The sequence below is a fragment of the Lathyrus oleraceus genome, chromosome 2 (assembly GCF_024323335.1).
Source record: "Lathyrus oleraceus cultivar Zhongwan6 chromosome 2, CAAS_Psat_ZW6_1.0, whole genome shotgun sequence".
NCBI classification, from domain to species: Eukaryota; Viridiplantae; Streptophyta; class Magnoliopsida; order Fabales; family Fabaceae; genus Lathyrus; species Lathyrus oleraceus.
Window position 1 is genome coordinate 138,331,333 of NC_066580.1, and position 24,893 is coordinate 138,356,225.

Consider the following 24,893-nt stretch of genomic DNA (forward strand, 5'->3'; position numbering starts at 1 on the left):
ATTATCTTTATCGGTTATTTTGAGATATATGAAAAAAAAAATATTCTTTGTACTTGTTATTTCAAAAAATCTGATAGTTCAATTTTTTTCAGTGAGGATCAGACGGCATGATAGCTTCTCGGCGGCGTGATAGAGCTGCAATTATTGCAGCGAGAGCTCGTACAAGAGGAGATGACGTCGAGGACTCGTATCTCTGGACGGGAAGAGTACCCCCGGCCAGTTCTCATATGAGGCGGTTGACGGACGAGCAATTTCGTGCACCCCGTAGTATCCAATGTAGAGGATCTATATATGTTGTTAGATATACCAAAGATCATGATGATGAGTCTGTTGCGAAGTATGTTCAAGCAGCATTTGAGGATGACATGCAGATGGTGGAAGAGACAGATGTGTTACATCCTTCTGAAACTACAAAGGTGTCAGGGGTGCCCCGTCTTTCTAAGACGGAGGCTTTAACTACTACAAAGGTTACTCCACATACGGCTACAGAGGCGCATGCTATGGATGATATGAAGATTACTCCTCCTATTGAGACATAGGTTACTACTCCGGTTTTGACAGATGTATTTGTACACACTGATTGAGGGTTTCTTAGAGGGCCTAGTGACTGTTTCGTGCTCATTGGATATGTCGATCATGTGACATTCAGATTATGGCAGTGGGAGGTATGTATATGATATGTCGATGATGTGACTTTATTTATTATTGATATGTTGAAAATAACTTATGCTTTTTAGTTTGTTTGTTACAGGACCGACTTCCGCTGAAGATGCTCCAATCCACGGGAGGAAGCTGAAGAAGTTCTTAGATGTCCCGATGCCCCGAGAGGTCGGGGAGATTGTTGACAATTGCAGTCTCTTTCCTGTGAAGTACATGAAGAGGATTGATGCAACGACCTTAGAAGATGTCATCTGGACACCCTACATAGACCATAGAGTTTATAGGAAATTCAATGACATTTCTCTTTTTTTTTATTTGCGATGGAAGACCTTAGTGGCTAGACATTAGGTGTATGTGTCAGTTTAGATATGTCCAGGACATACCACGTCCAGGTCATCCTATCATCCTATTCCATCTGAGGGCATTGTTTTTTGGTTCTGAGGGCATTGATTTTTGGTTTGTTAGTCACGTTATTAGCTTTGCATGTGCCTTTAGATATTGTAGTGGAGGTCCACATTTGTCTACCACTTCTATAAATTAATGGGCTCTTGTTTTTTATTTCACACAACCAGAAAAGATTTCAAATGTCACAAATAAACATCTAGTATGTCGTGAATATCTTCTTCTCCAACGCGACACTTAGGCAAAAGTTTAAGCTCAATGAATAGACCTCTTTTGCATGTCTGAAATACGAAATGCATAATCTCCTACATTACGGAGACAATCGAAAAATTGTTAAACTTAAGTACCGTTTACCGTCAATTGACAGCGAAGGGAATATTGAGGTCAACAATTTTGAACTCAAGACGAAAATAAATTCCGCTAAAATGTAAATTACCAGAATTTATAAAATAAAATAATAAATATTTTCAAAAGGAAAATGGAGGCTAAATTACCCAAAAAGAAGTCAAACAAATTAACAATAATTAATAATGATAAGATCCATTCCCAAGCTAAAACAAAACAATAATCATCTAATCTTGGTGATTAATTTCTGTTGTATATATAAAAATAATTTAAAAAATATAACCTTAGTGTGAACCATGTTCTAATTCATTTACATGAGAAGAAAGAAAAACTTTGCTAATAATTCTCTTGAAAGAAAAACCAAACAAAGACAAAGAAGTTTCTGATACAGAAGCAGAACCATTTTCACTAATCTCATAACTTCTTGGACTATCAATAACAATCTCAACACCACCACCATGAGAATCATCGTCAACAACCAAAGATCTACATAGTGGACAATTGCTATGTGAATTCAACCACATGTCAATGCATTCAACATGAAAAGCGTGTCCACATTTTGGTAACTTTCTTCCAACCTCTCCCTTTTCAATATAACTCAAACATATCACACATTCTAATTCCTCTGTTTTATGTTCCGACACAAACGTGGGAATCTTCGAAACTGTTGTTGGGTCGAGTCCGGTAAAGGGTGGGGCTTCGGTGTTGAAATGGTGGTGAAAGTTGGAAGGAGTTAGAACGTCGGACACCGGAGGCTGCTGGCGGTGAGGATTTGACTGTGAGTTGGACTGAGCTAGGAAGCATTTGGCGTAGACATGGAGAAGGAGGACGAAGAGGATTACTAGGAAGAGAGAAACAATGGCTGCAAGCATGATGATGTTGTTGCTGTTGTTTTCGTCGGAAAACATGTTCTGTGCTAGTTGACTCAGTGTGTTGGTGGACGAGTTTACTGAATCGTGCTGGCTCAGCATTTGCAAGTGAAGTATGGTTAAATGGGTGAAATGGGTTTGGAGGAAAGGTTTGAGCTTGAAGTGATTTGTGAAATAGTGAACAAGATTTTTTATATATACAAACAGAACCTTAACGCTTGATTTGTGTGTCCAATGTAGAAGAATCTTGTTTTGTTATGGTTTTGTGAGAGAGGAAGAATCCTTGTATTCAACTTGGCCAAGTGGTGGGAAAATGGAGGCTAAGGCATGTGAGAATGAGGTGAGGGGAGGATGAGAAAAAGGAGAGGAAGAAATGAAGTGCTCGTGAAGGCAATGGCTGTGGAAGGTGGTAGGTGAGTTTAATAGATTCATGTGGAAGGTTTCTAGTCATATATATATGAATAGCTTTTGGGGCTTTTCTGTTTTAAAGAGATGGATGAATGTGAATTCAGGGGTCCCATGTGAGTGTAAACAGATGCAATAAATAAATGTTTTTTTTTCTCTTTCCTTTTTTTTATTTTCACCACCCTAGGAGAGGGTACTATAGCCACCCTCAGTCCACTGCTGACTGCAGTAGAAGATCTTTGCATAGATTACATCCCATATTTTGCTGCATGTTTCCAGTGATGCATCCATCCCTTTTCAAGCTTTTTTTTCTTCTCCTTTTTCTAGATTTTATAGAGTAGCCATGTCGTATAGTACACCACAAAATTTAACAATTGAATATGTATATCATTAGGAACTAATCAAGTGGGTTAGATTACAAAAGTCTTGTGTATACATTAAAACAAACTCATTTGCTTCTTCTAAGACCTCTTCCAACATGCTGATCATAATTCATAAAGGTATTGAATTTTATTACTTATCTTTGTTTTATTTTTCTTAGATGTTTCATCACTTTAATTGTACTCACTCCCTTACAAGAGAAAGTTAATGTTTTAGATTCATTCAATAAACAAAGTATCTAGTCTATATTTAGTCTAAATACATTGATTATTCAAAGAACATTAATTTTTAATTTCTCTCTCCTCAGTCACAAAATCACACAGCACTGCAATGCAACATGTGATCCAAGTCTGTTTTTCATTAGTCCTTAGTTGGCCTACAAATGCTGAGACCTGCAGCATGCTAATTGTAGTCTTTTATGACAGAACCAAGTTTTCTCATGTTGGTCCAAACCTATTTCTTTAGGTTCCTCACTGTAAAATATTCTTTTGGTTTTGAATTTTAAATTTTTTCAAATAAGGAACTAAAGAATGGTCATCAATAAGAACAAACTATATTTTATAGTTTAGAGGATCACAATTTACATGATAAATCATCATATTTTTCCTCGTTTCAGAAAAAAATAGTTTGCATAAGATCTATCCTTCCCATCCCTTTTCATATCTTCTTCTCTTACTCAAATCAGTCCATTAGTTTGTATCTTTTCTCTTGAACACCTGTAACTCCCAATTCTATCTCTATTATAGTATGAAGTGGCACCTGTAAATGAGCAAAACCTCCTTACATTAGATATCTTGTACAAAATTCATGATTCACTAAAATGTTTCTGAAATTGTGGTGGTGAGTGAACCTCACCAAAATATTCTAACACAAAAGTAAGCTAAATCCTTCACTTTAATATCTTTCAAATGTTAAATACGTTGAAGGCATAAAACATCTAGAGTTTAAACTCTTGGTGAAGGAAAATATAACATAACAACTAGTATGTTAACATTTTCCAATCTAAAAATAATATTTGCCAAAAACTCAACTAGGTCTATGCATCAACTCCATATGATAGTAAGAACAACACATTCAAATAAATATGAATCCGTATATTACCTCGATATGTGGAATTTCTTTCAAAGGTCTATCCGTAAAATAAGCATATAATGCCCTCAAAACTGCCTGCGACAAAAGAAGTATTGGAAAAAATAATCTCAAGAATCAAAACCAGTAAAAGATACACGAATGCAAGTTTACTTTAACATCGTCGTATATGCAAATACCTGGTGAGATACCACAACAACAGGTGCTCGTTGCCGCTCAAGCTCAATAATTACAGGCTCTAACCTGAAATATCATTACAACATGAGTTATTTATGTCAACCAAGTAGTAGCTAGAATCTAAGTAGTGTTAAAGATGAAATGTATCTTCAACCTTTGAATAACATCCAAGTAAGACTCCCCACGAGGATAACGATATCTAAGTTTGTCCTTTTTGCGTGATCTGCAAGAAAAAATAAAATAACTAAAGGCACTTGAACATTTTAATCGGCATTCTGCTCCTATCAAGCACTTGGTTTTTTATCTGATTCAGTGTTCAAATATGCAAGATTAAAAGTTTGAGACATACTCATACTCCTCTGGCATGTTTTTCTTGATTTCTTCGTATGTCATTCCATCACACACCCCAGCATCTATCTCATCAAGTGCACGCCATTGGATCTAACATATATAGAAGGCAAGTGCAGGAAGACCATTAATATGTAACTTTGTCAATCCATATCTCCTGATTTAAGGATGACCCTAACCTTAGGAAATCCACCAATGGGGCCTGCTGTCAGAATTGTTCGCTGCAGTGTACTGGTCCATATCTAGACAGAGATTGCGAACATTACAAATTATTCATCATGTCTGTATTTTCATACATGCATTTAATAGACATGGCAATAGAACAAGGCCATTATTCTCTAGTTTATTCTAGAATCCTCTTAGCATAGCATATTCAGTATATTATTTCTTAGCATATTCGTCTTTATTATATTATTGCCTATATTACATAATTTCCGTAGTGCAGTCTAGACACATGGTTTCACCATATGTCTCTCCTTTTTTCACTCTTTCAATATATCCAAAGCCTATTGAGAGGCAACCCTATACTCTGCTTATTTATTAGAGTAAATACACTAGGTGTATTAGTTACAACTGTAACTGTAACTGCTTTACTTGTGTTAAGCAGAACAGATTAGCAATGTTTAGAACTGTCTAGAAATGTAGTTACAACAAACTCTATGCTAAGCAGCATAGCTGAAACGGACTGAGTTAGTTACATTACCCTATAATTAGCAGTAAGCTATTTACTGTAAAAACAGAATCAGTTTTCTATCAAATCAAATAATATTCTCTCAACTGAATTCTCGCTCTTCTCTTTTTAGAATATTCAAGATGATGAAATCTTCACTTTGGAACGCGGATTTGAAACATGGCCAACAATGTTTCAAATCCGCGTTTCAACAATTTGATCCGAGCCTCCATTTCGCCTCTTTTAAACACCACCAAAGCAACCAAGATCTTAATGCCATGATACCAGTTGATAGAAAATGGTACCGATAATATATAACTGAATTATTATTGAATACTCTCTGTAAAATTACTCTCAAACAGAAGCAGAACATACACAAACACACTTGCAAAGAATGAAAATAAGCATAGTACAGAAAGAACAAGGCCACGGTTCTACACCAAGTTTTGGGGAGCTTGGTTCACTCCCACGCAAATAACCACTCAAAAACTTCTTGTCAGCCCATTATGACTTGCCCTTTTCCTATTAATTCTTACTAACACACATAACTGACAACACAATTAATTACTATTAAAACATAACTGCAACTAACTGCATCATAAAACCTAACTGCAACAATTGACTTCCAAAAAACTAACTTCGGTCAGTTTTGAGCAATACCATCTCTTCTGTTATAATCAAAAGTGTAGCATATTGCTACAAGAAACATGGCATACTAGCATTAATTTCTTGAAACCATTAAGTTTATTTGAATGAAAAAATGCATGCAAGATTGAATCCATACAATTGGAAAAGCTTACAGAAGCAGCTCGTTCCGATTCGAGACGTTTTCCAACAAATTTGGCAAGCTTCTGTTTATAAAGTTCTCCAGCCTCACTATTGAAATAATTAGGTAAAGTTAGTAGCTTAAAACTTACAGCAATTTTTAAAGAAACCAGCTATCACATTAAAAAATAGAATTCAAAGATAGAGGAATCAGAACACTTTGCAACTTCTCTTTGCAAAACAGTCCTAGGAATCAATCCCTACAATGTATTGTTCATTCAAGTTTCGTTGGCAATGTATTTTTTACTCAAACGGAAGATACAGTAGAGAGGAAGTTACATGCAAAAAAAAAAGAGGTTTCTCTACTGATTTAAAGTGCCAAGACAGAAACTTGGGCCAGATTCCTGAATTGTTTTGAAATCTAAAGGCGAAGCAGACTCGCAATTTCAATTGCATCCACTGACTCTATGTGTAAACTCGCTGTCGAACTAGCAATTCAAACCGAGCCAGTACAGAGAAACATTTGAACAAGCGAGCCAACCAGATTTCACCACCTGGGGGATTGTGGACTTGTACGAGCTCATGAGTCAACACGTGATTTCGATAAGCTTGCCTACAATAATGAGATGCTTTCCTTATTTCTCTTCTCAACTACTTGGGTGGGTACACCGTACACCCAATTAAAGAAATAGTTGAAAGAGAAACCCCAAGCAAGACTAAAGAAAAGAAAGTAACATCTAACAATTAAGAAAATACAATTCAAATATTCCTCTTCATGTATAGACAGTATAGTCACAGTGCCTCCACGGCACTTCTTTTTAATTCTCTCCTGCAAGACTTATCACAACTTCCTTTGGCATCCATTATTGTTCCTTGTCAACCATTGACACCATCGCTCAGTTTTCCATCACCATTGTTGAGGGAAAAAAAGGACCTAATACTCCTAACCCATTATTCTAGGTCAAGTACAAGTATAGTACAACTAGTACAAGTCAATAACACCAAAGTCTTAATAAGACTCAAACCACAATTTACTTTAATATTCTATTAGTTCTTTAAGGTAAATCAACAGAAATTTCATTTTCATTCATAGAATAACCTGTCAGCATGTGTCCTCATCAATTATAACTATAAAAATATGAGAATATACCTTAATGCAGGATCTCCTCCAATTCTGCCTCTCACATTATCCTGACTTTCTCCATGCCGGGTGAGTAATATTGGGCGTGGTGTAAGATGAGTATTCATCTGCAATAAATGAAGAAGATAACCAAATACTTTTAAGAAACTTACATGAGACATGGAGTAGCATTTGCAGGGTTATATACCATTAATCTTTAAAAAAAAAACACTATCTTGGGAAGTCGAGCAAAAGAGGATTGATACTTGTTACAAATGAAACTCCCACAAAACATCACAAAATAAGTAAAACCACTATCTTGAGAAGTTGAGCAAAAGAAGATCATATTTGTTACTATTGAAGTTGGTATTTGTGTTGTTGGAGTTTATTTGAAGTCTCACAATGCATAGGTTCCCGGATTGCTGATTGTATAAATATGTGAGAGCAACCTCACCTTTTGAGCTAACTTTTGGGGATGAGAGCTAAGCATATTTAACATGGTATATATGTTGGGTTAAAGAACTGCAATGTAGGCATTTGACCCAGGGTCAGGCTAGGCGTAGGGGTGTTTGAGATCCAAGCATATTTAACATGGTATCAGTGTTGGGTTAAAGAACTGCAATGTAGGCATTTGAATTTGGTATTGTAGTTGTTTGAAGTTTGTTTGAAGTCTCACGTTGCTTAGGTTTCCAGATTATTGATTGTATAAATATGTGAGGACAAGCTCACCCTTTGAGCTAATTTTTGGGGATGAGATCCAAACATATTTAAGAGTTACAAATGAAACTCCCACAAAACATCACAAAATAAGTAAAAGCCAATCACCAGCTGCATGACCATACATACGGTAGGTGGAAAATCAGTCAAACCAATGAAAGTAAGAAACCTGCAAGTCATGTGTTTCGTGTCTGGAATATTCATTCTGTACTGTTTTTGGCATTTTTCTAAGCAAAAACAAAAATTGTCTCTTATTTTTCTAGTAATTGTTCACTCAAACCAATTGTCTCTTATTTTTCTAGTAATTGTTCACTCAAACCAATTGTCTCTTATTTTTCTAAGCAAAAATACATTGACTGGAATTTCATTCAAGCATTTCATAACTATTCAGTATTTTTACAGAAACCATTGGGATAAAATTAGAACCAATGACAGTTTCTAATTTTCCCTTTCAGATCCTCTTTGTAATTCAAATAATACTAAATCAATTGTTTTGCATCTGATGAGAATGCGAGGCTTTGAATGTACTAATTAACTATATTCTTTGAAGAAACTTACCAAGAAAAAGACAATTCGTCCAGGTAGGTAGCCACTGATGTTGTTCACCTAAACCAGAAGAGCTAAACTGTGAGTATTAACCAATCAATGTCATATCATAACCCATATTTCTAAGTGGCTAGTGAAAACACATGGAGACACAAGCATTTCATAATACTTGTACATATTTTAACATAAATTTTGGGTGTGTAGAACAAAACACGCTTTCAGTTTTATGCTTTATGTGAACCATGCAATAATTATTAAGGCAGGCACAAAAAACTCAAACTATGTAGTCATAGGTTATTTGAAATTTGAGGTTTTGTTCTTTTTTATTTGTCACTGGCAAAGTTCAAGGTAATATTAATTGCACTTTTGTTAAAATTATCCCTAGGTAATTATTACATAGAGAGAAAAAATAAAATGAAGGTAATAAATAATTAAGGGTATTATAGGTAAAAAAGAGAATTGTTGAAAAAGTATCTGATTAGTGTGTGAAAATTCAATAAATGACACTTAAAAATAAACGGAGGGAGTAATAAATAAAAATGGAACTATTTTAGGATAGAATAATTAATTATTTCCTTTTATTCTTCTGTACATATCACTATAATGTTCTGTAATTATTAGGATAGATTTTCTAGTATCATTTATTAGGATTAATAAATTCATGTTCAATAGTGTATATATTAGAGCACGAAATTTGTAACTTACTAATGAACAATATTTAGATTATTCAGACCCTTTTAAGTTGATATCAGTACTTTTGATTAGGGAGGAAGACTCTACTTCATCAAAATCTAGCCGTCTTTGTTGTAGCCACTTTGAGCTGCCTACGTTGCAGCTGCCAACATTTTCACTGTGCATATTTTGTAGTGTTGCCACTCAGAATCACCTATAGCAACTGATATTGCCGATTTGCCATTGTCAGCTGCCACCTTTTTTACCAATGACCATACCCACATGTTCACCACCCTGAGACACTTAGTCTCTATCATCTCCCTAAACATTCCCAAATATGCACGGCTGTAGATTGCCCTCTAAAGTAAATGTTTAATCGGGTCACCCTGGCCTTGCATAGTTACAAAAGGTGGTGTCGAGTCTCACCTCGTTAACTAATTTTTCTTGTGCGTTTTGTCAACTTGGGAAACATATCTGTAGTTCATTTCCTAATTAATTGGATTCATAGTCAAGGTAAGTCTACCTTTGCCTTGGTTCACTTTGACATCAAGGTCCTAGTCGTACCGAGTAAACATCAGGGTTCGAATACTTTGGTATGTTTATAGATGATTACTCGCATTGCACTTAGTTACTTTTTATGAAAAACAAATCTGAATGTTCTTCATTTTCAGTCCTGTTGCCTTAAGATAATGAGATAGAAACACAACCCAGTGTTACCATGTATACTATGTGAAACTGAAATGATAATTCTCGTGAATACCTATCTCAATCAATTTATACTTGTATGGCTTCACATGACATTCTTCATCAAACATCATGTGCTCATACCCTCTCAACAAATGAAGTTGCTATACATAAAAATCATCATCTTAGAGAAAAACCTTGAACTCTACCAGTGCATGAAAATTGTTGATATTTGTAAATACATAGTGTTGAGAATATATGTAAATAGAATAGTCTCACATCGACTATATCATGTAATTAGTTGTAATCTCTCTATATATAATAAAGTCTCCGTAGTGCTTTTAAAACACACAGTTTAACCTAAATGTCTCTTAGTCTCTCCTAATTCAATATGGTATCAGAGCCCCGTTTAAGATCTGGTGGGCCACCTATTATGGTTTTCGCTATCGGGCCACCCACCATTTATCTCCACGCTCCAGATGTCCAGTCCTGGGCGTGAGGGGGTGTGTTAAGAGTCCCACATCGGACAATATATGGCCTGAACATGCGTTTATAAGTGGGGGCAGTCCTCACTCTACCAACCGGTTTTGTAGGGTTGAGTTAGGCCCAACCACACTTCTTAACACAGTATTTTTACATAAACCATTGGGATAAAATTAGAACCAACCCTACAAAACCATGTTAAGAAGTGTGGTTGGGTCTAACTCAACCCTACAAAACCGGTTGGTAGAGTGAGGACTGCCCCCACTTATAAACGCATGTTCAGGCCATATATTGTCCGATGTGGGACTCTTAACAAAAATGTTCCATTTTGATTTTGGGGGATGATGTTCGTATTGCTTGTTATCTCAAAAATTGATGCTTTCCTCTGTCTTTGATAACCAAGACTCCATTTTGTGTTATTTCCTTAGATGATTCTGCATTCCTTGCAACCTCACATCTCTGGGTCTACTTGTTATCACAAAAATTGTTTACTCAGTCTCTCAAATGTGGTTTTCTTGGTTACACTCGAGTTTAAAAGGCAACTCTAGGAGTAGGCATGTCGCGGTGTCCGACACTTGTATGATATCCGTACATCATATGTCGGAAAAGTCAGGGACTTAAAAGCTTTGGAGATTGTATTGTGGTGGCAGTTTGCTGTTGATTCCACTACAGTTTCCCGTGTTTGTCATAGCTTGTGCTTCGTTGCTCATGCTTAGATTCTCCAGAAGTTGTTCACGTCACAACCACACAAGAGTCAAGTTAGGACACTGTCTCAAGCTCAGATTTGAGGACAAATCTATTTTTTCAAGTAGGACCCTGAGTCAAGTTAGGTGGTGGTAATGATAGGACCCTGAGTCATGGCCTTAGTCAAATAAGAGTTAGTTAAGATATTCCCCGAATTTTAGGGAATATTATGTCATAAAAGAGAAGGAAAGGGATTAGAGAAGTCATTCATTAATATTGTTAGAAAATTAGTTAGGAAAGTTACTATCTGGTTTAGAAGTTTATAGAACTCTGTTTATCCTTTCTTTTTCCATTTTCACCATTGTAGAGCTTTTGAGCTCATTTTTTCCATTCAATAAAAATGCCTTGTTCAAGACAATTGCACTCCTACTTGTCCCTTTCCCATCTATCATCTTCGACAACCTCCGTGTACAGCACCTATGTCTCAACTTCTAGCACCTAGATTTCCACCTCCAACACACCTTCACCTTTAGCATTGATACCTCCACTTACAGTTTGTGAAAACTCCCATCAGACCCCACCTCATCCTTTTCTGGTCCAAACCTTATGCCCTTGATCATCCAATTTCACTTCAAAAAGGTATACGTTACATTCGTAATCCTTCTCCTCATTATGTTACCTTGAGTTATCCTTGTATATGACCTTCACATTTGCTTGTTCTTTTTCCTTGTCTTCTATATGTATTGCTAAGAACAAGCCAAAGATTAAAGGAATTGCTAAAGGTTATACACAATTCTTTGGCTTGGATTATGGGACACTTTTTTCCCAATAGCAAAATTAGCTTTTGTTTGCTTTGTCTATGGCTGCTATTCGACCCTTGCCTCTTCACCAACATGGTATGAAGAATGTTTTTCTCCATAGTAATCTCAATGAAAAAGTTCATATGGAGCAACATTTTTGAATTGTTGCTTAGGGGAGTCATTAAAGCTTGTTTATTAACCCCAAGGGGTTGGTCTGTTGGTGTTGGTGAAGGCTTGGGACCTGAGAGTGTGCACCTCTCAAGGTCTCAAGTTTAAATCCCGCTAGGTGCTAACAATTCTAGTGTAGGGACAATCCATACAAAACTCTGCTCTTACTTTAAGTGGGTCCCCGCAAGTGGACGGTGGGGTTGGTCTCCTCGAGTTAGTCGGTCCTAGGGCCGGATACCGTGGTTTCCAAAAACAAAAAATAAGGCTATTGCCTTCACAAATCTGTTTATGATCTCAAAAGTCTCCTAGATTCTGGTGTAGCAAACTCAACAACGTTGTTTAGTAGTTTGGTATGACTCGAAGTGGATCAGTCGGTCTTCTATCACCATTTAGGAACATGATAATTTTACTTGGTCGTGTATGTTGACAATGACAACATTGTCATACAGGTGGTGATTGTCCCCATTTTCAAGCAAAAGATATTGGCAGACTCTAATACTTTTTGGGGATATAGGTGGCACAATCCGAAGATGGCACTATAATTTCTCACAAGGGGGACATGTATATCATGGATATTCAAGAGGAAACAAGTTTGATGAATGCTAAACCAGTTGATACTCATGAATCATAATGTCATGATTCTACCAAATAATGAAATGAGGAGCCACTATAAGATCCAAAGAGTTAGAGACACAGAAGACTAGTGGGCAAGCTGAATTATCTTACTTTGCTCGTCCAAATATCAATTTTGTTGTTGATGTGGTAAGTCAATTTCATAAGTCATTGTAAAGGACAGTGGGATGCCATAATTCACATCTTGAAGTGCATTAAAGCAGCTTGATGAAAAAGGTCTTAACAATAAGAACAAGGGGCCTACTCAAGTTGTAAGATATTCGGATGCAGATTAGAAGCCTCTCTCTCCTACTAATAGGAGATCCATGTATGGTATTGTATAATTTTGGAGGCAGGCTTTTCTTTTGTACATATCATCAAAGTAATGTATAATTATGAGTATGATTTTCATTTCCATTTTCTTGGCTAACATTTCTTAGAAATCATGTTTAACTATCTAATTATGAACACCGGAAACATGACACCGACACTGACACGCCGACACGGCTAATAATTTGAAAAAATGAATAAATTAAACGTAATCACAAGTGTCGGTGTTGGTTTCGGACACCGACACTAACACACCTTTTTTCAGAGGTGTCAGTGCTATACACTATTAATAGAGCCTCTAGTTTGTAACTTAGCAATCAATATTTTCATATTAATCAAACTTTCAAGTGTATCTACTAAAACTTTTCTTAATCTAAAGAGCATCACTATATGGTATAGACATGCATATCAAACTTGCGATAATAACTAACCAGACAATGAGTAAGTAGAGGGAAATTTTCAATACACATAAATGACATAGTTGAAGGTAAAACTTACTTGTATTTGCCCACCATGTCCACTGGCCATATCAATCATTTTGATGTATGATCCTTCTTCTACAGTCTCATAAACCTAGTTATACGATATCAGCATTATTTAAAGCTCACCCAGAACAGTCATTAAAAGTATATGTGAAAGACTCGCCTTCTCATAATTGGTTACACGAGTTTTAAAATCTCTTAGCCCAGCCTCAAAATCTGGCCTGAAAAAGAAAAGCTAATTGCATACGTCTCCACAAATTGATCCAGATAAGATGTCATTGGTTTAGAGCAAACATACACTTCTGCATAGTCAGGACTTTGCTGAATTTTATAACGAATATTTCTTTCGATCATGTCTACATCATTGCATATTGTCTCTAGAAAGATAATCTACAAAAATGCAAAAGTGCATCAGAAGAGTTCAAAACTAAATACATCATTTTCATATTACCTACACAACAGCAGCCATCAGTGACTAAAATACCTTGCATCTTCCTTCAGCCAATTTCATTAGCATGTTTCTTCGCTGCTTGCTACTGTTTGTGGCATCAAATATCCCAACCTATATTGAAATTAAAACTTATGCAGAGAACTTATAAGAAAGCAAAAAAAATAACAAGTTACCCAACAAGAATGAAATTACCTGACCACCTTCTTTCATCCAAGTTATCATATCCTCAAATGCGAGCTTTGCTACCTAGTGGTACATGACATATTAAAACTATGTACACAGAAAGGTCAACATGGTGTTAACATTACCAAAATATTCGTGACAACCCAATACAAAAACTTAAAAGTAACAATATATCAGTCTTAAAAGGTATTCAACATAAATTTTTAAGTTGGATCTTCAACATTTGCTAGATGCAACACCAACAAGACCATTCAAGATAAACCAATGTTAGAAATAGAGCATTCAAATAAGAGTTTGTAGTCGTACACTCTAATATTTGTCAATGTGAGTTTATTTTCTAATTTGTATTCAACAATAATGAGTCATAAATGGCATTACCATTCAATAAAGATATCAGGAAATTCAATTTATATTATAACTTCAATCAGTTTTGATTTCCTTTAATACAACACTTAAGAAACTAGTTCCTGGAACTATTTGTTCTCAATATATTCAGCACATTGCCCATTAATTGATTTTAGCACAAGTAAACTATTGGCAACTAATGCAAACATAAAAAAATAAAAAATAAAACAAATTAATTTTTGTTCAGGCCTTAAAAGATAAATTAGTTTATTTTAATAAAATTGTAATAAGTCTAGAAGCAACATCTTCATAATTCTAGTTATGACCAAAATATGCAGTCAATCAATAAACTTTACACTCTATCATATATTATTTGTTTGAATAAATTTACTGGCCGGAAGTTACCTCATTACGGGCCTCTATGCCTTCAGGATTGTCAGCTCGAAAGAAATCAGCAGACTACATAGAACAATGACATAAATTTAAAAAAATTCCAACAGAGCACAATAGCCAACTTTAATATCATGATTCCAAGAATAAAAACTAATTTTTAAGACAGGGAGCCAAGCTCTCCATAGTGATCAGTTTAGGTCGTGCGATACTCTCTTAAGTGGTAATCCTTAGTTTACTACTTATCCTTATTTTGAGTGATACTCTTTTGTATATATATTTTGTACAACCCCATTGTGTAATGCAAGTCATTCATTCTAAATTATTCAAGTTAAACATTTTGGTTGCAAAACGTAATTGCTTAAACTTTTAGGTCAAGCGGCTCATTTGTGATTCCTTGAATCGTGGTAGTTTAAAAACACATTGTATTTTAAACTATTAGAACATTTTTTAAATATCTCTGAATATTTTTGATATTATGTTAGAGCATCTTAGGTTATCTTCTAGGATCCATTTCTAAACTTATATCTTGAATTTTTTTTCCTATTTATTTAGGATTAGGAGTCTTGTATTCTATAGATAGGCATTAGTGTGTAATTGTTAGTATCAAGTTACTATCAAATTAGTATCGAGTTTGTACGAAATCATATAAATCATATTTCACCACAATCAATAATTATATCTTTCTTATCATTATCCTTCTTTTATCTAAAACCCATTACTTCAACATAAACATAAAAGAACACAAAAAGCACAAGGCATTGACGTTATGCTTGTAGTTTGAACCGTTGCTCTTGAGGCATTATTCAAAGTTCTTAGCGCATCAATAATTGCTGTCTTTCTCAGTAATGCGAGTTCCCTAGCTTTTTAGAGCATCAAAGCCCCGTGTCATATATGTATAAGTTGTGTCAATTCTAACAGCTAGGAATGGGATTTGTCTATAAAATGCAAATAATACGTAATTGAGAAAGAATAAACTATCCTATGGATTCATTTCCATTAAGTTTACCTGACTAGCTCCGTGCTTAAGGCGGCGATACTGTGACATCAAAAAGTGAGCATGTTAACATCATACTTGATATATATCCAATCTTCCACTAGGTGTGCAAGACTGTAGGGTTATGTTTGGATTGATGGAAGGAAATGGAATGAAATAATTAAAGGTACATAGTTTGAATTATTAAAAATAAGATGGAACGTAAGGGAATGAGTTGCATCCAATATCCTACTTTTTTCCCTCCAATTAGGATGGAATAGAATGAAAAAACCTTTTTGACCATTCCATCACTATAACATGCGGAAAAAAATATTGGTAAGTTTATTCCATTATCTCCTATTTCATTTTTCATCCGACCTTATTTCATTCCACTCAACTCCATTAGATATCCAATCATAGCCTTCATTACAAAGAAGAATCAAGTCAAGAAAGTGAACAACCTTACCAACATTGAAGTGCTTGGTATTATGACCTAACCAGCGAAGATATCTTGTAAGTTTAGCTGCAGTGAAAGTTTTACCTCGAGCTGGCAGGCTCACCTAAATATAAGGAAATAGTTAGAAACATTCAATTTCAAATAGTTTAATTCACTAAATCAGATTAAATACAAATGGGGATGTGTCATTTTCACTGGGTACTTCCAAATTCAAACTTTTTAAGGTATATTCCTTTATTTTTTTAATCTCAATTTACAGCCAAAACGCCAATGTAAAGCCAAAAATAAATAACCCATCAGAAAAGTTACTAAAAGAAGTTCATAACTAGTTATTTCTCAAAGAAGAAAAATACCATGACAATCGCCAAATGTTTATCCTCCTTGGGTCCCAGCATCTGATCAGCAATGGCACCAGCTGCAACAGCTCCAGCCGCTGCTGGAAATGAATTCTATCCAAAAAAGGGGGTGCAGAAGCAATTGTTTGTAACAAAACACAATTAACAGTTAGAAGCAATAAATTACCATTAAAAATTGAAGTTGAATAATAAACAAAGTTGAATTCATTTATACAAACCTTGGTATCAGGCTCCAAACTAAGATTGGTAGTAAAAGATTTTAAACTAGAACATTTTACAATTCTTGGATGTCCAACACCCCTATCAACAAAAGGTCCCCTCTGACCATGTTCCGTTCGGAGATTTGACATTGTTCCCACCGACTGAGATTTAACCAATTTAGAACTTTGATACACTCTAGATGGATTTAGGGTATTGAACTCCATCTCCTAGTTGGGACATCAACATAGTCAATTAGATATGTTTCACAATAAAAAGTTAATAATAATATAACCTACTAACTTACTTACATTTTCCTCTTAACCTCAAGAAGTGGTGTTTTTCATTTTAAACATCAAACGTACTGCTATTTGTTACATATATTTGTAACTAGCTTAAATCTAAGTAAGTTTAGCTTGAGGAGAGTGTTAGAATATCTAGAAAATATCGCACTATATCATTGTTCCGTTTTAGAATATTTTGGATAACCTCTTACAGGTGGTTTTCCATATTCATCAAGTTTAGTTTTAATATAAAAATAAGGGATAGTACTTTATGCTTAACATCACTTTGTGCATGAGTTTTTGTTTAAAATCTCTGGGCGAAAGTTAAATATTAAACTTTAATGTCAATCATAAATTTTAAATATGAATGTGAAAGTTAAATATTTACTGTTTCAGGTTGATCAATAGAAACAATGTCATCTGCAATGGAAAAGTAATCGCTGCCAGACCCACTATTATTCAGTGATCTAGGATTCTCTGTCAAGTTAGCTGCATATACAACAGCTGAATTTGAGGGAGCTGGGACGACATAATGCTCGAGATCAAGTTCCAAACCCACAGATGAGACAGTCTGAACAAAAATTAAAAAGTTAAGCATAAGGTCCATAGTAGTGTCTCACAAAAGAAAAACTGTTTTATAGACAGATTTATCATAAGATGGAATGAGAGTTAAAAAGTAAAACATATCAAAGCCACCGGCTAAGATACATGATTGGACGACAAGTTGTAGTATGTGACATGGCAGTGTGAGAGAAAGACGTGTATTTCAGCAAAAAAACTTTTTATATGGTAGATTAATCACTTGAACCTTGATAATGGCGATTTTCCACTATCAGATTACGAAAACATTAAAAGACAAACTGCAGTTCTGTGAAGAGAATGAAATTAAAATTGACTGCAGTCAAAGAAAAATCCCAAGGCATGACAAGTGCCTGCACAACTTCAGAAGAAAATAATTAATTGTGCAACAATGAAAATTAATTGGACTATCACAGTGATCACTGCACTAATAGAAGAAGAACATTGATTACAGTACAGTATGATTTACAGCTAGGCATGGGAATAAAGACATTGACAGAAAAGAATAAAATTGTAGAACATGAAAAAGAAAATAAAAAACAGTAATGACAAATGCAAGTCGCTTGTTAGCCTGTTTCATTTTATTCTAAAGAATGAAAATGAATCATCTCTTCAAGTTTATGCAGATGTGAACTAACTTTAAAATGCAACTATTTAATATTATAAGCACAAAAAGACAAAGTATGAGACAAATTAGCATATTTAATACTTAACTAATCCAGATTGAACAAATCAATATATTTTATATAACAAAAACAAAGCACAAGACATCATGCACGTTCACATGAGCCTTTTTAACACAGTCGTCTAAAGAATTGCAACCAGAGTAACACTTTGTTCTACAGCTACCAGAAGGAGAACGATGTAGTGGGGACAACGTAGATAAAAATGAAGCAAAATGGCATATGGAATCTTACTTCAATTTCTGTCCGAGGTTCTGAATCTATGCTGACATCAGGTATCCCGCGTACAGACGAAGGATGGAAATTCTCCCTATAAGCCCTCCAACTAGCTGCAAGGTCGAAGGAAGAAACTCCGCTTGCTTGAACAAATACTTTATACTCAACAGCCTGATCATTATCAAGCTTAAACGAAGCAAGCCTAGCACCATCTTGCAAAGCTCCCCCAAGGAGCACACGGCTCGGACCTTCCTCAACAAAACAAGGTGAATTGGTATCCTTTGGCTTTAGGAGGAACTTGAAATCCAAAGCGTCTAAAAATCCCAAACAAAATCAATATATAAGATTATAAAATGTAGGCCAGACATACAAAGCATCTGCTTACGATGATGCCAATAATGTTACTATGGACCGGTGAAAGAACTTCAAAAGAGCTTATTTGGACTCATTTTATGACATAATTTATAATATGTCTGTAATAGTATAATACGTCAGCTTATTTTTATATTATGGAAACAGATTAGAGTCTGTTTGGATAAACAACTTACTTGCTGCTTATAGCACAAGTATTTATCAAAATAAGTGTTTATGAATAAGCTCGCATAAGCTATTTTTATAACAAAAGATAAAATAAATTTAAATTGTTTTTATATATTGTTTTCATTATAGCTATCTTGAAGAATTTAAAATGAGTTCAAAAAAAATTATGAAAAATATCATAAGCTGTATTAATTAAATCTCCCAAACGGTGTTACATAACTTATGACAATAGATAAACTCAAATAAGCCCATCCAAATAGGCCCTAAGACATGTCCATGAACTGTTTTCAATTTATTTTCATACAATCACTAAAATGAACGGAGCGGAATGGAGTAGGACGGAGCGGAATGGAGCGGAACGAATATCTCATTCCATTGTTTGGAATTTTGATAAGTCTTTAGTCAAATAAGAGTCCTAGTTTTTAGGATAGTTTGTTGAATTGATTTAGTCAAGTTTGTTTCCTTATTTTTAGCTAGAAGTGGGTTGTAGTTTGTTGCTGCACGTTCATTTTGTTCCCTATTTATTTTACAGCATTTCACAAGGAATAAACAAGTCATTCGCAGTATTGTTAGTTGTTTTCTATTGAATTCTTATTGCATCTAACAATCTGGCATCAGAGCGTGACTTGAGAAAGATGGGTTCAGAAGCAAACTTTGTTTCAGCGTCCATTCCAAAGTTCGATGGTGACTACGACCATTGGAGCATGGTCATGGAGAATCTTCTTCGATCCAAGGAGTATTGGGTTGTTGTCGAATCGGACTACAGCCAGCCTACGAGTATGGATGGGATGACGCCGACGCAAAAACAGAACCTAGAGGAGATGAAGTTGAAGGATTTGAAAGTTAAGAATTACTTGTTTCAGTCACTTGACAAGTCAATTCTGAAGACGATTACGCAGAAGGAGACATCCAAACAGCTATGGAATTCCATGAAGATGAAGTGTTAAGGTAATGTTCGAGTGAAGAGAGCTCAGCTCAATCGTCTACGCCGGGATTTTGAGGTTCTGGCAATGAAGCAGGGAGAATCGATAAATGATTACTTTGGTCGAGTAATGACGGTTGCAAATGACATGAGGAATTATGGGGAAGATGTGAGTGATGTCAAGATCGTTGAGAAGATTTTGAGAACACTTACTGATAAATGGAACTTCATTGTTTGTTCCATTGAGGAAGCCAAGGACATAGATCAACTCTCTGTGGATGCCTTGCAAAGTTCTCTGCTCGTTCATGAGCAAAAATTCAAAGGAGATGGAGGAGAAGAACATGCTTTGAAAGTGACTCATGAAGGCTATGGTGGAAGAGGACGAGGAAAAGCTGCTTTCAGAGGAGGCCGAGGACAAGGTAGAGGCAGGGGTCGCCTAAATTGGAGCAAAGATACAGTTGAGTGTTATAAATGTCATAAGCTTAGACATTTTCAGTATGAGTGCCAAGCAAATTATGCAAATTTGGATGAATCGGAAGAGATGGTGCTAATGGCATATACTGATACGCTTGGAGGTGATCGAGACGACGTATAGTTTATTGACTCTGGATGTAGCAATCACATGTGTGGTGATTCATCTCTCTTCTGTGATTTAGAAAAGGGGTTCAACAAGGTGGTAAGATTGGGGAATTATGCAAGCATGAATGTTGTTGGAAAGGGAAGTGTTCGATTGACCGTAAAAGGAGTGAATCACCTTGTACAGGATGTGTATTATGTACCGGGGTTGAAAAATAATCTTCTCAGTGTTGGGCAGCTGCAAGAAAGGGGTTTGGATGTACTGATGCAGTCAAATATGTGTCGGATTTATCACCACACAAAGGGATTGATTTTCAAAACCACCATGGCTGCCAATCGAATGTTTGTGTTGCTATCGAACACTCGATAAGTCAAACAGGAAAGAGATGAAGAGTGTCTCCAAGTAATCACTCAAGACGTGGCTCATTTATGACATCGAAGATTCGGTCATCTCAGCTACAAAGGATTGAAGACTTTGCAAACAAAGGGCATGGTGAGAGGCTTGCCAAGTTTTTCCGAGGGTGAGATTACGTGTCGCGATTGTTTGAAAGGGAAACAACATAGAGATGTAATCCCAAAGAAAAGTACATGGAGAGCATCATCAAAGTTGGAGCTCGTTCACGCTGATATTTGCGGCCCAATATCTCCAATTTCAGAGGGCAGCAAGAGGTATTTTATTTGCTTCATTGATGACTATAGTTGGAAGGCATGGGTGTGTTTTCTTGCTTTTAAGTCGGATGCATTCACTTACTTTAAGTTATTTAAAGTTCTTGTCGAAAAAGAAACTGGTTTGCCCATTAAATGTCTCAGAACAGATCGTTGGGGTGAATTCACATCAAATGAGTTTAAAGAATATTGTGAAACGAATGGGATCAAGAGGCAATTAACTGATGCATATACACCGCAGTAGAATGGAGTTGCTGAGCGGAAAAACAGAACCGTGATGAATATGGTGAGGAGCTTATTGGTTGAGAAGAATGTTAGAAGAAAACTTTGGGCAGAAGCAGTGAATTGGGCATTTTATGTTCTTAATAGATGCCCGACATCATCGGTGAAAGAAATAACGCCAGAAGAAGCTTGGTGTGGGGTGAAACCTTCAGTCGAGCACTTGAGAGTCTTTGGTTGTATAGCACATGCTCATGTACCGGATGCTCGGAGAACAAAGCTTGAGGATAAGAGCCACTGTTGTGTTCTTTTAGGGGTAAGCGAAGAATCAAAGGCATATCGGCTATATAATCCTATCTCTAAGAGGATTATAATTAGTCGGGATGTCATCTTCGAAGAAGAAGAAGAAGAATGGAACTGGGAAAGGAGCTTTGAAGATGACAGAAGGTTTGATCTGGAATGGGAAGATGGCAACGGTGAAGAGGTGGAGGATTCCGACGATGGTAGTGAAGAAGAAAACGTAGCTTCTCCAGTGAGAGACGAATCCAGTGATGGCAATGAAGAAGATAAAGCGGCTCGTCCGATGACACCCCGAGTTAGAAGAGCACCAACATATTTAATGATTTTGTCTCTGGTGATGGTCTTTCAGATGAAGGGGAAGAGGTACAAACTCACTTAGCCTTGTTTGCTAGTGCTATCCATTCTGATCCAATTTCGTTTGACGAAGCAATAAAAGGAGGAGAAATGGAGAACAGCCATGGATGCCGAAATGAGATCAATTGGGAAGAAAGAAACATGGGATCTTATTGAGCTGCCTAAAGGAGCTAAAAGAATAGGAGTCAAATGGGTGTACAAAACAAAATTGAATGAGCTCGGAGAAGTGGATAAACACAAGGCTCGCTTGGTCGCAAAAGGGTATGCTCAGGAATACGGAGTTGACTATGAAGAAGTATATGCTCCCGTAGCTCGCATGGACACAGTGCGAATGATTTTAGCACTTGCAGCACAAAGAAGATGGTGTGTGTTTCAGATGGACGTGAAATCAGCTTTCCTTCACGGGAAGTTAAGAGAATGTGTACGTGGAGCAGCCAAGAGGTTATGAAATAAAGAATGAGGAACATAAGGTGTACAAGCTCAACAAAGCTTTGTACGGACTCAAGCAGACACCACGAGCATGGTTCGGCCGAATTGAATCATATTTCAGAAAGGAAGGTTTTGGGAAACAAACAAGGTAAACATTTAATCATTAGCTTGTATGTTGATGATTTAATTTATACCGGAGATGATGAGAATATGATGGTTGAATTCAAAGAGTCCATGATGAAGGAATTTGATATGACGGACTTGGGTAAGATGAAGTATTTTCTTGGTATTGAGGTAGTTCAGTTTGATGGTGGTATATTCATCAGTCAGGCGAAGTACATGGTGGAAGTGTTGAGGCGTTTTGGAATGGAGCATAGCAATTCCGTTGAAAATCGAATGGTTCCAGGATTCAAAATCTCCAAAGATGAAAATGGTATTGAGATGGATGGTTCATTCTTCAAGCAGCTGATTGGGAGCATGATGTACTTGACCGCTACGAGACCGGATATAATGTATGCAATAAGCTTATTAAGCATGTATATGTCAAGGCCTACAGAAGTTCATCATTCGGCAGCCAAGAGAATTCTACGTTACTTGCAAGGTACAACAACGTTTGGTATTCTTTACAGAAGGGGAGGAACTCATGAGTTGATTGGTTTTACTGACAGCGATTATGCCGAATCAGTGGAAGATAAAAGAAGCACCTCAGGCTATGTTTTTATGCTAAGTGGAGCAGTTGTGACTTGGTCTTCTCGAAAGCAGCCGATCGTAACACTAAGCACAACCGAAGCTGAATTCATTGCAGCTGCAGGAAGTAGTTGTCAAGCAATATGGATGCAACGGGTGCTAAAGAAGATTGGCTACATGGGCAGTGAGAGTACTCTCATCTTTTGTGACAATAGTTCAACAATTAAGTTGGCGAGGAATCCGGTGTTGCACGGCAGGAGCAAGCACATTGATGTGCGCTACCATTTCTTACGAGAGCTAGTGAATGATGGAGTTGTGCAGCTTCAGTTTTGTGGTACAAGGCAGCAGATAGCCGACATTTTCACCAAACCATTTAAATTGGAGCTATTTCGGGAGATAAGAAGGAGGCTTGGAGTGTGTGAACTACCACATGTTAACTAGCTGCAAATGCAGTCTAGTTCAAGGGAGGAAATGATAAGCCTTTAGTCAAATAAGAGTTCTAGTTTTTAGGATAGTTTGTTGAATTGATTTAGTCAAGTTTGTTTCCTTATTTTTAGTTAAAAGTGGGTTGTAGTTTGTTACTGCACGTTCATTTTGTTCCCTATTTATTTTACAGCATTTCACAAGGAATAAACAAGTCATTCCCAGTACTGTTAGTTGTTTTCTATTAAATTCTTATTGCATCTAACAAATTTTAGAACAGAATAAGATAAGTTGTTCATTCCGCCCAAATTGGAGGGGAAGAAATATGGCGGTAAGTGATGGAATGGAATGGAATCCTTACCACTCCATTCCGCTATGCTCCATCGAATTTTAAATGATCCAAGCAATGAAATACCATTCCATTCCATCTCTCCATCCAATTCCATCAATCCAAACAAAGCCTAAGATAATTTACTCGAAAACATTTCGATTTTATTTTATATTTTGCAACAGAAATAACTTATACATAAACACTTAAATGTTAAGCACTTACGTTACAAGCAGTTAATTAAGTTGTTTATCAATTAACTTAAAAGACAATACCGTGATTTTGAGGAACAACAAAACTAAACTCCCACGTTGACGCCGACTCCCGTTCCATCGAAAGCTAATCCAAACACAGAAACAAAAACAACAATAAGAAAACAGAATCACCAAAAAAATAACAATAAAATAGTGAATCGTGAATGAATCAAATTTACAGCTTTGGAAGAATCACAAGCCCCGGGCAATGCGGAAGAACAGAAAACGTGAGGGAAAAGGTTTCCCGCGATTGGATTCTCCATCTTCACAGAAACATAGAGTAACTCAGGGATTTGTAAAGGCGATAGGTGAATGCTGGTTCCGTCTTGTTCTTCATCGCTACCTTTTACCATTTTTTTCTTTCGCAACGGTTGGTTACCGTCGCATAGAGCAACGTGAAGAGAAGAAAGTATAGAAGGTTTTATCGTTGTGAGAGTTGTATTAACGTGTAATGTGTAGTCGCTATCAGAGATTTAACTGTTCTTGTTTGTTTCTTTCGATATATATGTGTGTGATGAGGAGAAAGATAGACAAAAGGATAGAAACTTTTTATTCATTTTATATTATTTTATGAAAAGACAAAAAAATAATGTTATCTATCTATATTTTTTTTAATAAAGTTCATAATATATATATATATATATATATATATATATATATATATATAT

General features: G+C 36.1%; 2 protein-coding genes across 3 annotated transcripts; both read right to left on the bottom strand.

Annotated features, from left to right (window-relative positions):
* Positions 1-1,640: 1,640 nt before the first annotated feature.
* On the bottom strand, positions 1,641-3,370 carry LOC127118511 (RING-H2 finger protein ATL63). Its single transcript, XM_051048718.1, has one exon. The coding sequence runs from the start codon at positions 2,376-2,378 to the stop codon at positions 1,692-1,694; it is 687 nt and encodes a 228-aa protein (XP_050904675.1). The 5' UTR covers positions 2,379-3,370; the 3' UTR covers positions 1,641-1,691.
* A 223-nt stretch (positions 3,371-3,593) lies between these two features.
* On the bottom strand, positions 3,594-24,727 carry LOC127118510 (6-phosphofructo-2-kinase/fructose-2,6-bisphosphatase). Of its 2 annotated transcripts, XM_051048717.1 has the most exons (23): positions 24,405-24,724; positions 24,247-24,310; positions 18,546-18,841; positions 17,438-17,620; positions 16,786-16,995; positions 16,565-16,660; positions 16,216-16,314; positions 15,788-15,817; positions 14,794-14,847; positions 14,053-14,106; positions 13,894-13,971; positions 13,708-13,799; positions 13,573-13,630; positions 13,426-13,500; positions 8,507-8,554; positions 7,262-7,359; positions 6,147-6,222; positions 4,856-4,918; positions 4,678-4,769; positions 4,483-4,551; positions 4,331-4,394; positions 4,164-4,229; positions 3,594-3,821 (listed from the first exon to the last, which is right to left on the bottom strand). In XM_051048717.1, exons 1-23 carry the CDS (start codon positions 24,576-24,578, stop codon positions 3,744-3,746), a joined length of 2,217 nt encoding a protein of 738 aa, XP_050904674.1. In that variant the 5' UTR covers positions 24,579-24,724; the 3' UTR covers positions 3,594-3,743. The 2 variants fall into 2 exon arrangements, 1 of the variants encoding a protein (XP_050904674.1); XR_007802247.1 differs by lacking the exons at positions 3,594-3,821; positions 4,164-4,229 and having other exon boundaries at positions 4,330-4,394; positions 6,131-6,222; positions 24,405-24,727.
* Between the last annotated feature and the right edge of the window lie 166 nt (positions 24,728-24,893).